Genomic DNA, 11365 nt, shown 5'->3' with positions numbered 1-11365 from the left:
AGCTCTGCAGCGAATGAAAAATGAAGAGAGCACTATGTCGAACATCTCTAGAAATGCTGAAGCTCTTTTTTCATGGGTTTATAAATAACGAAGAGAGAAAATAAAAAGCGCTAATTTTTTGTGAAAGTTGCATAGAGATGAAACGTAAATGGACAGAGGAAGAGCAAAACGACGGTTACTTTTGTAAAGTTTTTTTGTGAAATTTTTTCATGTCAACGGAAATCTAAGAATGGAAATCTTGGTTAAAATTTGGTCATAAAACAAAAGGGTTTATCTAGTCTCATGTTGGTTGCATAAGAGAAGAAATTTTATGTGGTAGATATATAGTGGTGGGATCCATTATTTAAAAAATAAAAAAAGAAAGAAAAAAAATATTGCACGATTATCGAAAGGTGTGGAGAAAAAACATTTATCTTATGTGACATGAGAATAATTTTTCTCTAAAACAAATTATCGGAAAACTCACAATCCTGAATTTTTTTTTTAAAATCTTCTGTCAAACATGAGTAAAGTAAATTATCACCTCTACTTTCGTAGGAATCCAAAAAATAAAAAATAAAAAAAATCCTAGCAGACATCCTGTGAGTGTATTTATTCGTTTAACACAATGATTAAAGCTTGGACACAAACTTTAATGATTAGATGATGTCAAATTTCCAGTGATACTGTTATTTAATTATTATTTATATATTTTGTATATAAATAAATTTTTTGCCTTTTAATTAATAAAAATATTTTTTCATATTGTAGCAGAATTATTTTATTCTATCAATTTTCGTATAATATATATTTTTTTTAATAAATGTGAGCTCATATAAAATATATTTATAGCATGAGATAGTTATATCTTATTATACGAGAAAATTGAAATCCTTTAATTGTTTATTTTACCTTGCGGATTAGCCCTAACCTATTAGATTTTTGGCCACACTTTTATATGGGAACAGAGGAGTGGAGTTTTTAGAAAAAATGTGCTGTATTCTGAACACTAGACAACAATTATGCCAGGCTTATGCATCTAGATCTTGTGTTCCTATTTTTCAAACAGAAACTCGGCAGCCTCCAATTCTTCTGGATAGTCAATTAAATTAAAAAAAGTAATGGAAATCAAACGAGTAATGAGCAAATAAATTAATTTGCTTATGATTTTCTCTCTTTCCCTTTAAATATTTAAAATAAGAGCTGCGAAAATAAAAAGGCAAGCATAGGTCCTATTCGAATGTAATTTACCTACGTGGCTATACATGAACCGTAGTAAAACCGCATGTAATTTTGCTCTTAAACTCATACAGGAATGGCAATAAATGATACAGATGATATGGATAAGCATAGTCGAAAGGCAAATGTCATAGTGTCACAAAAGGCGAAAAAATCTGATTTCCCCATTTCCTTAAAATGAATAAAAAAGGACAAGAAATGTACCAATATTATTTGTCCGAAGAAGAAGGTATTGTGCTATTTGTTAACGAGTTAGGATATTCTAACTACCAATTTTTTTTTACTTGGATTAAAGGAAAAGTTGAATGAAGAGAGAGAGAAAAAAAATAACTTTTGAATCCAATAGTAATTAAAGTGGTAGTGGAGTGATAATAAAAAAAATTGGTAGTAGAAATATCTTACCTCTTTGTTAATTGACAATCATATCTGGGAAGGAAAAAGGTGGCATATTTTTGAAACCCTTTGACATTCACTTTGGCCATTTTGCAATGAAAACGATGACAGCGGTTTGACTTGGGCCATGGTACCGTGTCTGTTTTAGGTTGTTTGTTTGTTTATTTGTTCCCTTCGTTCAATGAATGGGCTTAGTGACATAAATAAGCATGAGCTGTGAACTCAGTAGCTTTTTAACTCCACCCACAATAACAGAAGAAAAGTAGAAAAAAAAGAAGAAAAAACCCACTTTTCTTTTTAGGGTTCTTGTTTAAATCATCAAATTTTGTGGTAGTTGCTGCTAGTGGAGATTTTCGATGGGGTCGAAGCCATGGCTGCACCCCGCTTCCACTTATGGTCCTCTTGAAACCTACTGGGACACCGATGAAGATGCTCCTGGTCCTCGCTGTGGTCATACGCTCACCGCCGTCGCTGCCACCAAGTCACTTGGTCCCCGCTTGATCCTCTTCGGCGGCGCCACTGCCATTGAAGGAGGATCTTCTTCAGCTCCCGGCATTCGTACCCACCCTTCACTCTCTCTCTCTTTCTTTTTCTGTCACTTTTTTTGCCTGAAAATTTGCTCGCTTTTGTTTGCTGTTACTTTTCAGGGTTAGCTGGAGTCACAAATTCGGTCCATTCTTATGACATTCAGACTAGAAAATGGACTAGGTGAGTTGATTCCTGGTTTTCCCATTTCTTAAATCTTGCAAATTCGGTTATTTTATGGTTTTGGGTGGTTGAATTGCTACTCAAGTAACGATCTTTAATGCTTTATGTGTGTTCAGTATTAAGCCTGCCGGAGAGCCGCCGTCTCCTCGGGCTGCTCATGCCGCTGCTGCAGTTGGAACAATGGTTGTTTTTCAGGTGATTGTTGGATAAATTGGAGTGACTGAGATAAGGTTCCTTTTTACTAGTTTGGGGATGATGGGGTTTGGATAAGGTTTTAAGACTTAAGATGATATGTCTGATTGATTCTGTTTGGCTAGGGTGGGATAGGTCCTGCTGGACATTCTACTGATGATCTCTATGTGCTTGACCTGACCAATGATAAATACAAATGGCACAGGTGAGTTTGTTTTATTTGAACAAGCTTTTCTTTTTTCATGCTTACAAAATTATGGTATTAGTCAATGATGCAATTAATTTAATTGTAGGGTCGTCGTACAAGGGCAAGGACCCGGGCCTCGCTACGGCCATGTAATGGACTTGGTTGCTCAGAGATATCTTGTTACTGTCAGCGGAAATGATGGTGAGAGAAATTCAGTGTCTGGCTGTCTTCTTTTGTTTTACATTTTCATATTTAAATTGTAGTGAGTAATGTCGTAGTTGTAAAAACAAGATGTCTGCTACAAACTTTCTGGATCGACCAATTAAGTGGCAACATGGTAAAGCTAAACATGAATGATAGATGAGGTTGACTAATGAATGCCATGTGTATAAGTTTCTTTTGGATCAGTGTTTGTCGTACTTCAGTAGATTGAAAGTTGACGAAAACTAAAGAACAGTTGTCCTTACACAATTTATGACCAATTTGGTGATTGAAAGTTTATATCCTTTTTATCCAGTTGTTATTACATAATACGTACACCTCATTTTAATATAAAATTTTGATAATAAATACTATGAAGTTGGTAGTCGAATTTCCGCTAAGTTGTTTTCCTTGTATATTCAAATGCTACATATATCTGTCTGGCTATAGAATGCTTATCTTAGTACACTCTTGTGAATAAAGTTTGTCGTCATGTGATATGTAATAAATTATTTTGAATTTTATACCATGTGGTAGGGAAAAGAGTTGTATCTGATGCTTGGGCTTTGGATACTGCTCAAAAACCTTATGTGTGGCAGAGGCTGAACCCAGAAGGTGATAGACCTTCCGCTAGAATGTAAGTCTGTCTAGCCTCTTCGCCTTCGCAAGTGAAGCCTCAACTGTCTTCATATTTTCAATATATATAAAATATATTGTAATTTTACATAATTCTACCTCAATTTATAGGTATGCAACTGCTAGTGCCCGCTCAGATGGAATGTTTTTGCTGTGTGGTGGAAGGGACTCTACTGGAACTGTATAATTGATCATACTCTTCTAATCAGATCAGTGCAATCTGTTGCTTTTAGAAATATTTAATATGCTAATCTATCATGAGTGGATTCTGACATCCCATTTGGGTTGTTAAATTGAAGTGTGTTGAGTAATAAGTAATTTTGTTGTAGCAGAAAAGCATACTTTGGAATATCATGTTGTTATGAATCTTGCATTTTAGGCCTATTTAGTGAAATATGATAGCATTTATTGTACTTATCCTCTGCAGCCACTCGCAGACGCCTATGGACTGCTCATGCATAGGAATGGCCAGTGGGAATGGACCCTTGCACCTGGAGTTTCCCCTGCACCAAGGTATCAACATGCCGCGGTAAGTGAGAGATTCCTACAATAAATTTTTTATATGATTTTTCTCATAACTAGGATTTGTGTATGTTTCTTTCACATTATTACTTAATCAGGCATGATTTGGTGCTTTAATCTTGACCATTCATGCATGATATAACTGTCAAAATTTACTTCTCTCATAGTAAAATATATGCTTATTTATGTACATGTAGTTACAGACCTCGATTGTAAGAATTGACCTTGCTTCCATCTAATGGCTAAAAAGCACCAAAATTCATTTTGGGGTCTCACTTTAATTAAGAGTGTTACCCACTCAAAAGCTAACTTTCATACACACAGACCCAAAATAAAAGTTTCAAGACATTTATCTTGCTTTCATCTAGCAGGGTAATTGTGATTTATGACATTAAATAGGAGACTAGATAGATCGTATGCTGACATAAATTTGGATTTGGCAAAAGATTCTGTCTTTAAAAATATTACTCTATCTCACACACTGTTTCTCATACTATTTCTCTCTTAAACTGTTGAATTTTTAAGTTTTATTTCTCTGTGGTCAATTTGTCCTCATGTGATGGAGAGAGACTGTGTGACATTCTAAAAGAATTTTAGTGAATTTCTCTTTCCTATTTAATGCTAGATTCCACGATAAGTTCTGGATATCTTTTAGTTCTTGGATGAAAACAAGATGATTGGCTTAGAATTGGTGTAAGAGTTTTACTTTTGTAATGATGTCAATTGATCTTGACCAATTTACTCGTTCCTTTTGAAGATTGTTTTTTGATTGAAAGTGGCATTGCATTCTATCAGGTTTTTGTTGGTGCGAGATTGCATGTTACAGGAGGTGTTCTCAGGGGTGGACGGGCTGTGGAAGGCGAAGCAGCTGTTGCAGGTAACTTGCTTTTCTATGTTATTACCAAATTTTCTTATTGCATGTGTTTCTTGCTATGCTGTTTTATCCATTTCCCATATATATATATGTATATTTTCTTTTTAATGTTTTGACAGTATTGGACACCGCTGCTGGGGTTTGGTTGGACAGAAATGGCATTGTGTCCTCCTCACGCTCAAACAAAGGTCATGATTCTGACCCTTCTTTGGAGCTTATGCGTCGTTGTCGCCATGCTGCAGCAGCTGTTGGTGTTCATATATATATCTATGGCGGTCTTAGAGGAGGTAAATACTCACATTATGAAAGATGATGTTGTAATTGAAGAACTGGGAGTTTACTTTGACTTGAAAAACCAAATGCAGAATATTCAATTTGTCACTTATTACTAAAATAGTTAAGCTCACAAAAATTGGCTGACACTTTCTCTTGTCTTCATTCCAGTGGCTTTAGTCTTTAAGAATTAATTGGCAAAGATGCCATCAATACAGTCTGTCATATTGATATACTTTTATTTATTTTTTAATTAAATTAAATGGCATTAATGTACATCAATCATCCCTTTAAGGGTTATTGGCAGCTGCATGGGGCTCTAGTCTTGTATACCTTTCTTTGGCACGAAATAAGCACGATCCTCGTCAGAGTTATCAGTAGCAGGCTATAGTGCCACCTGGCTGCTATTCAGAAGCTGTAGCATAGCGTTTTTGTGTAGCAGGTGCTATCGTGGCCAAGATAGTGGCCTATAACGCCCCTCCTCGAAAAGTGGGTAAAAAACTCCTCTTTTCTCCATCTCTTCATTGTCCCATTAGCAAATTTCAGGGAAAAATTAGAACCCCCCCCCCCCCCCCCCAAAAAAAAAATAAAATAAAATAAATAAATAAATCAGATCTCTGTTCCACCCATCTTCATTATCAAAACCCTTGAGACACCCTTGAAGATGCCTCTCTCTCTCTCTCTCGTCTGTTTCAGGCAGTTTTCTGGCCACTGCTCAACCAACCTAATTTTAATAAATTAGGGATTCTCTCCAAATAAGTATGTGATTTTAGGGATTTTCTGCAAATAATCATGTTGGCTTTCATTGACAATTTCCTTGTTTGAGAAATAGTGTTCTGTCCTTCTTCTCAAATATGCCAAAAGCATTGTTGGGCTATGCGTTATAATGTCTCGAGTTGATTAATTCTTAGCTATGCAGAGTTAGTTAGCACTAATCAAAATTCTTATTGAAGGAATTGATATGTTTTAAGTCAACTAATTTTTATTATGTACTGCAAGTTTCTTAATAATTTTATATTTTCATTCTTCTTAAATTAGTGTTCCTTAGATATTTCAAACTGTATTTTTTGTTTACCAATTCTGATGAAGCCATGATATCCTGTGCAGATATACTACTAGATGATTTTTTAGTTGCTGAAAATTCACCATATCAGCCCGACAATAATTCTCCTGTGTTAATGGCTGAGAGAGCTTCACCTGTTACAAGCCCCAAACACAATCATTCTAACTCGAATCCCTCATCTGGTGGCTCAGGGTATATCATTCGTTGCTTCTTTCTTTAGAAGCTCAACACTTCTACCTCACCATTCTTGTGCTTGGGCTATTTCAGTTGTATGACAACTTGATATGTGTTCATTTTACCAGCATGGACGAAAATTCCATGGAGAAACTGAGGGAGGCATCAGCTGCTGAAGCTAAGGCAGCGAGTGCTGTATGGCAAGCTGTGCAGTCTATATCAAGTAGTCCTGCAGAAGAAACATCTGTCTCAGATGACAACTCACAAGCTGCAGAAACAGTTTCAGATGGAAGTGACACAGAGGGAGATGTTCGCCTTCATCCTAGAGCTGTATGTTCTTGGAATCCTTGTTTATAACTGATAATGTTCCACTCAAGGCTGCAAAATCATATACACTTTGTTTCAGGTTGTAGTTGCTAAAGAGGCTGTAGGTAACCTAGGTGGAATGGTGAGACAATTATCACTAGATCAATTTGAAAATGAAAGCAGACGCATGGTTCCCATAAATAATGATTCGCCATATCCTACGAAAAAGTTCACCAGACAGAAATCCCCTCAGGGTTTACATAAAAAGGCAAGAATTATTTGATACACATTCTTCTTCCTATATGTTGTTGGTGCTAGACATATTATTTCTACTCATATTATTATCATATTGCTACTTTAGACAATTGCTTATTATTGTTGTCTTCTTGCCAGATAATTTCTACTTTGCTTCGGCCTCGCAACTGGAAAGCTCCAGCAAACAGGCGGTTCTTCTTGGATTCTTATGAAGTGGGTGAGCTTTGCTATGCTGCTGAGCAAATATTTATGCATGAACCAACTGTTCTTCAGCTTAAAGCTCCTGTCAAAGTATTTGGTGATCTTCATGGTCAGTTTGGTGATTTGATGCGGCTATTTGATGAATATGGGTTTCCTTCAACTGCAGGAGACATCACGTAAGTTTGTTACATGTATTCATTGGTTGATTAACATTGCTGGTGTGTCAAAATGGCTTGTGTATAGTATCAATCAGCTCTTCTCCATTTCTGTGATATCATGTAATCGTGGATCTTCTTATTCCTTGGCGGTCATTGGAAATTAGTTACAACATTCTAGTCATAGACTAACATATTGTAAATTATCAAGCATCCATATTTTTAAGAGTTAAAATAGCTTCTCCTTGGTAAGCAGATCACTGGATATTTTTCAAGAGTATTTGCTAAAATTATGTGTTAGATACATGAATAATTTATTTGTTAGTTACATTTGAGGCCTTGAGGGATATTGTTGTGCACTAAGTAAGGAGGGCTCTTACTTTGAATCCAGTTTAAGACTATTTGTTTGGCTGTAAGTCTTTGCTGTGTGGATTTTAACATGCACTTCTTCTGAATGGTTTTGTATTTGAGCTTTATGCTAAGTCCAAAAATGTTTTCCATCCTAAAACCATGTCTAGAAATGTTTACTCGGAATTAGTTGCGATTTGAAGTAAATCTTGCAGACTGATGGTTGGGGGGTTAAGTTACGTGCTATGTGTTCCTTATCAGGATTGTTTAATTGGACAATTGATCTGTTTCAGTCTTGTTCTGTGTAAATAACACATTTATTCTAGTTAATGGTAAAGTGAGAATTTGTTGAAGCTGTCCTTCTCTTGCTGTGCTCATTCATATGAACATTTTGTAATTAGCTAACTCATTTAATGTGTTAGGTATATTGACTACCTGTTTTTGGGAGATTATGTTGATCGAGGACAGCACAGCTTGGAAACAATCACCTTGCTTCTTGCTCTTAAGGCAGGCTACTGTTTAGTTATATTAGTTGCCAGATATTATTGTGTTTGGCTTTCTCTGTCTTTATAATTGACCTAGTACTGGCATTCTTGTGATTGTGCAGATTGAATATCCTGAGAATGTTCACTTGATACGTGGAAACCATGAAGCTGCTGACATAAATGCACTATTTGGTTTTCGTATAGAGTGCATTGAAAGAATGGTAGGGATGATAACATTCTTGTATTGATTTAGTTTTTAGGTTCAACTCTACAATTAACTATGTGCTTGTAGGGAGAAAATGATGGAATATGGGCATGGACACGTTTCAATCAACTTTTTAACTATCTTCCGCTAGCTGCTCTTATTGAAAAGAAAATTATCTGTATGCATGGTGGCATTGGAAGATCTATCCATTCAATAGAACAGATAGAGAAGCTTGAAAGGCCCATAACAATGGATGCAGGATCTATTATTTTAATGGACCTTTTATGGTACTCTCTTCTTTGTTTATCTATTTTTTTTTTTTTTTTCATGTGGCTTTTTGTTATGTTTGCATTCCTTTTGTCTTATTAACATTTATATATTTGTAGGTCTGATCCCACAGAAAATGATAGTGTAGAGGGTTTGAGACCAAATGCTAGAGGGCCAGGGCTTGTCACTTTTGGGGTAAGTATGGTATCATTCATTGCAAACATGGACCTTTCATGCTATCAGTCATTCTTCCCACCACCCATAAATTATGATGTATGAATATGTAATCTCATGTTTACAGCCGAGATTATGGACTAATATTGTATAAATGGTGTGGTCCCACTTGATGATTATTACAATTTTGTTAATGACTGTATCATCCAAATCCAGTGTTGGAGGAACCTTCTGTTTCATTTCCCCCCATTTATATCTATCGAAAATCAATAAACATTGACCCCATCTTTCCCCATCGGAAATATAAATTCCAATTTCCAAAAGTCTCATAATAGTTGAAAAGGCTACCTAGCCTGCTGCTTTGTTACTTCTCTATTGAAAGAATCATTATAATATTACCTTTAAAATCAAATATATTTCAGTCCTAACAATATTAATCAAATATTCACTGTTGAAATAGGACAGGTCTATGGCCTCTCTCTAATTTTTTTGTCATGGTTGTTTTAAGGGAGTTGTCATTTCAGATATGCTCGGATTGGGCAGCATTGCTGCATTCGTGATTCTTTTCATGTTCTCCGGTTCCCCCCTCCCTCTTTTTCCCCCCGGAGGATATCTAGTTCTCCTGTAACTGTACTTTCCCCCTCTTCACTGTAGTGGAATTTCTTTTTGTAATTTTTTTTAAACCTTAACTTGAAATGGTCCCTTATTAGATGTTATTGGTTTGAGTTTGAACTTGAAAAATACCTTTCTTATGAGCAATTTTTAAGAAAGGTCAGCACACTCCTTGGAATCAATAATCTTCCTATAGGACCAAATAATTGGCAAGGAGTAAGCTAACTGTGCCTTACAAAAGAGGAAATTTTTGTTTTTTGTGAAGGTCTACTAACATTCCCCAAACCCCCCCCAAAAAAAAAAGAGGACTTAGGAATTGCTATTAAGACACCATGTAATATGCACAAATAATATAAAACATACAAAAATTGTTTTTGGACACAATTCGAAGTAGTTCATATCTTTTACTATTTCATACCATTTTATACAATGGAATATTACAATAGCTACACGTGCGATAAAGTTCTTGCTATTTAAATGCGAAGCTGACCTATTATTTTTCTTATTTTATGCAGCCTGATCGCGTCATGGAATTCTGTAAGAGAAATAAATTGCAGCTCATTATAAGGGCCCATGAATGTGTCATGGATGGTTTTGAGCGATTTGCCCAGGGACAATTAATCACACTTTTTTCTGCAACTAACTATTGTGGTAAGCATAATTCCTCACCAGCGTTCTCCTTTGCATGTGATAGCATTTCAATCTCATGTTGGGTATATTATTTAGGAACTGCAAACAATGCGGGAGCTATACTGGTAGTTGGTAGGGGCTTGGTTGTGGTTCCAAAATTGATTCATCCCTTACCACCTCCCCTTCAGTCCCCCGAGACATCTCCTGAGCGTGTCATGGATGAGACATGGATGCAGGTGAGCTTTATGCAGTATCTTGCTTCTCTATACTGTACTTTTAACAATTACTGAAAATGGTGAATTTGTTGAATGGTGATTTTTTTGGGGGGTTCTTATTCTAGGAGCTTAATATATTGTTCTTATTCCAGGAGCTTAATATTCAGAGACCACCAACTCCTACTAGGGGTCGACCACAGCCTGACCTTGACCGTGGCTCACTAGCATATATATGATATAATTCATGACATGAAATGCAGCACTTGAGGATATCTCATCAGGCTTGATACCCTGCTCACCAAATGTTCTGTTCATATCTTTGTTGTTGACAGAATACATATTTATTTTGTACTGTATTTTTTTTCTAGTTGCAGAAAGTCAAATTGTTGTTATATACAGGCTCGAGAGAGCGCATTATGAGTGATTATCTTGTGGAGATTGGATTTATAAGGCATGGGACGTGGATAAAGTGGAAGAGATGTTGGTGTCTTCTACTCCTCAACATAGGAATGACTTTTAGTGAGGGATATAGGGTTTGATTAATATGTATATTATGTCATAAAAGAAATATGTAATTTTTCCTTTATAGAAATGTTTATAACTTTTTGATCAACCGTCTCTCAAGTCTCATTTGAATTGCTTGATTTATTTCACGAGAATGAGAGTAAGCAGTGCCTTAGATTTCAAATGAATTATAGCCGCTCCACCCAAATAAAAAGAAACCTCAACCAAAATAGAAGATTCATTCCTTTTTAAAAGATTATCCTCGTGATCTTGGATATAAATCATATTTTCATAAAATCAAATAAATTGCTACTAATGACAGTTTAATATAGTAAAAACAACGATGATGTATTTTGAGCAAATCAGCATGATTGAGTGCACGAGATGAGATACATCCATTGTTTCCTACTTCTAGTAACTAATAAAGTTAAATGAGTAGAGGATGCTTCAAACCTCAATCATGCTGATACGCTGAAAAGAAAAAAAATTCGATTTGAAAATGTTATTATCAATTTATTTATTTATTTGGTAGAACCACGAATACGTTAGACAATGTTACACTATTAA

The 11365-nt window shown here is 35.6% G+C and overlaps 1 protein-coding gene across 2 annotated transcripts; it reads left to right on the top strand.

Moving 5' to 3' along the window:
- Window positions 1–1765: 1765 nt before the first annotated feature.
- LOC133314605 (serine/threonine-protein phosphatase BSL1) lies at window positions 1766–10907 on the top strand. 2 transcript variants are annotated; one of them, XM_061516105.1, is made up of 21 exons: window positions 1766–2169; window positions 2259–2319; window positions 2436–2514; window positions 2637–2716; window positions 2805–2899; window positions 3437–3536; window positions 3647–3716; window positions 3963–4064; window positions 4853–4934; window positions 5051–5218; window positions 6312–6459; window positions 6570–6771; window positions 6848–7015; window positions 7141–7379; window positions 8129–8213; window positions 8314–8412; window positions 8484–8683; window positions 8783–8858; window positions 9965–10100; window positions 10176–10315; window positions 10447–10907. In XM_061516105.1, the coding sequence occupies exons 1-21, from the start codon at window positions 1968–1970 to the stop codon at window positions 10528–10530; spliced, it is 2616 nt and encodes an 871-aa protein (XP_061372089.1). In that variant the 5' UTR covers window positions 1766–1967; the 3' UTR covers window positions 10531–10907. The 2 variants fall into 2 exon arrangements, with proteins under 2 accessions (XP_061372089.1, XP_061372098.1); XM_061516114.1 differs by lacking the exon at window positions 1766–2169 and having other exon boundaries at window positions 2292–2319; window positions 2647–2716.
- Window positions 10908–11365: the final 458 nt, after the last annotated feature.

Source organism: Gastrolobium bilobum, unplaced genomic scaffold (genome assembly GCF_033153095.1).
Source record: "Gastrolobium bilobum isolate Gb01-03AN ecotype WA unplaced genomic scaffold, APGP_CSIRO_Gbil_v1 utg11741, whole genome shotgun sequence".
Lineage (NCBI taxonomy): Eukaryota > Viridiplantae > Streptophyta > Magnoliopsida > Fabales > Fabaceae > Gastrolobium > Gastrolobium bilobum.
This window is presented reverse-complemented; position numbering and strand designations above follow the sequence as displayed.

Excerpts from the sequence above, each read along its gene's own strand:
- LOC133314605 (XM_061516105.1), top strand. The coding sequence starts at position 1,968 with ATGGGGTCGAAGCCATGGCTGCACCCCGCTTCCACTTATGGTCCTCTT. Across the intron at positions 4,065-4,852 it reads CAAGGTATCAACATGCCGCG|GTTTTTGTTGGTGCGAGATT; the intron begins GTAAGTGAGAGA and ends GCATTCTATCAG. Across the intron at positions 8,859-9,964 it reads CAGGGCTTGTCACTTTTGGG|CCTGATCGCGTCATGGAATT; the intron begins GTAAGTATGGTA and ends TATTTTATGCAG.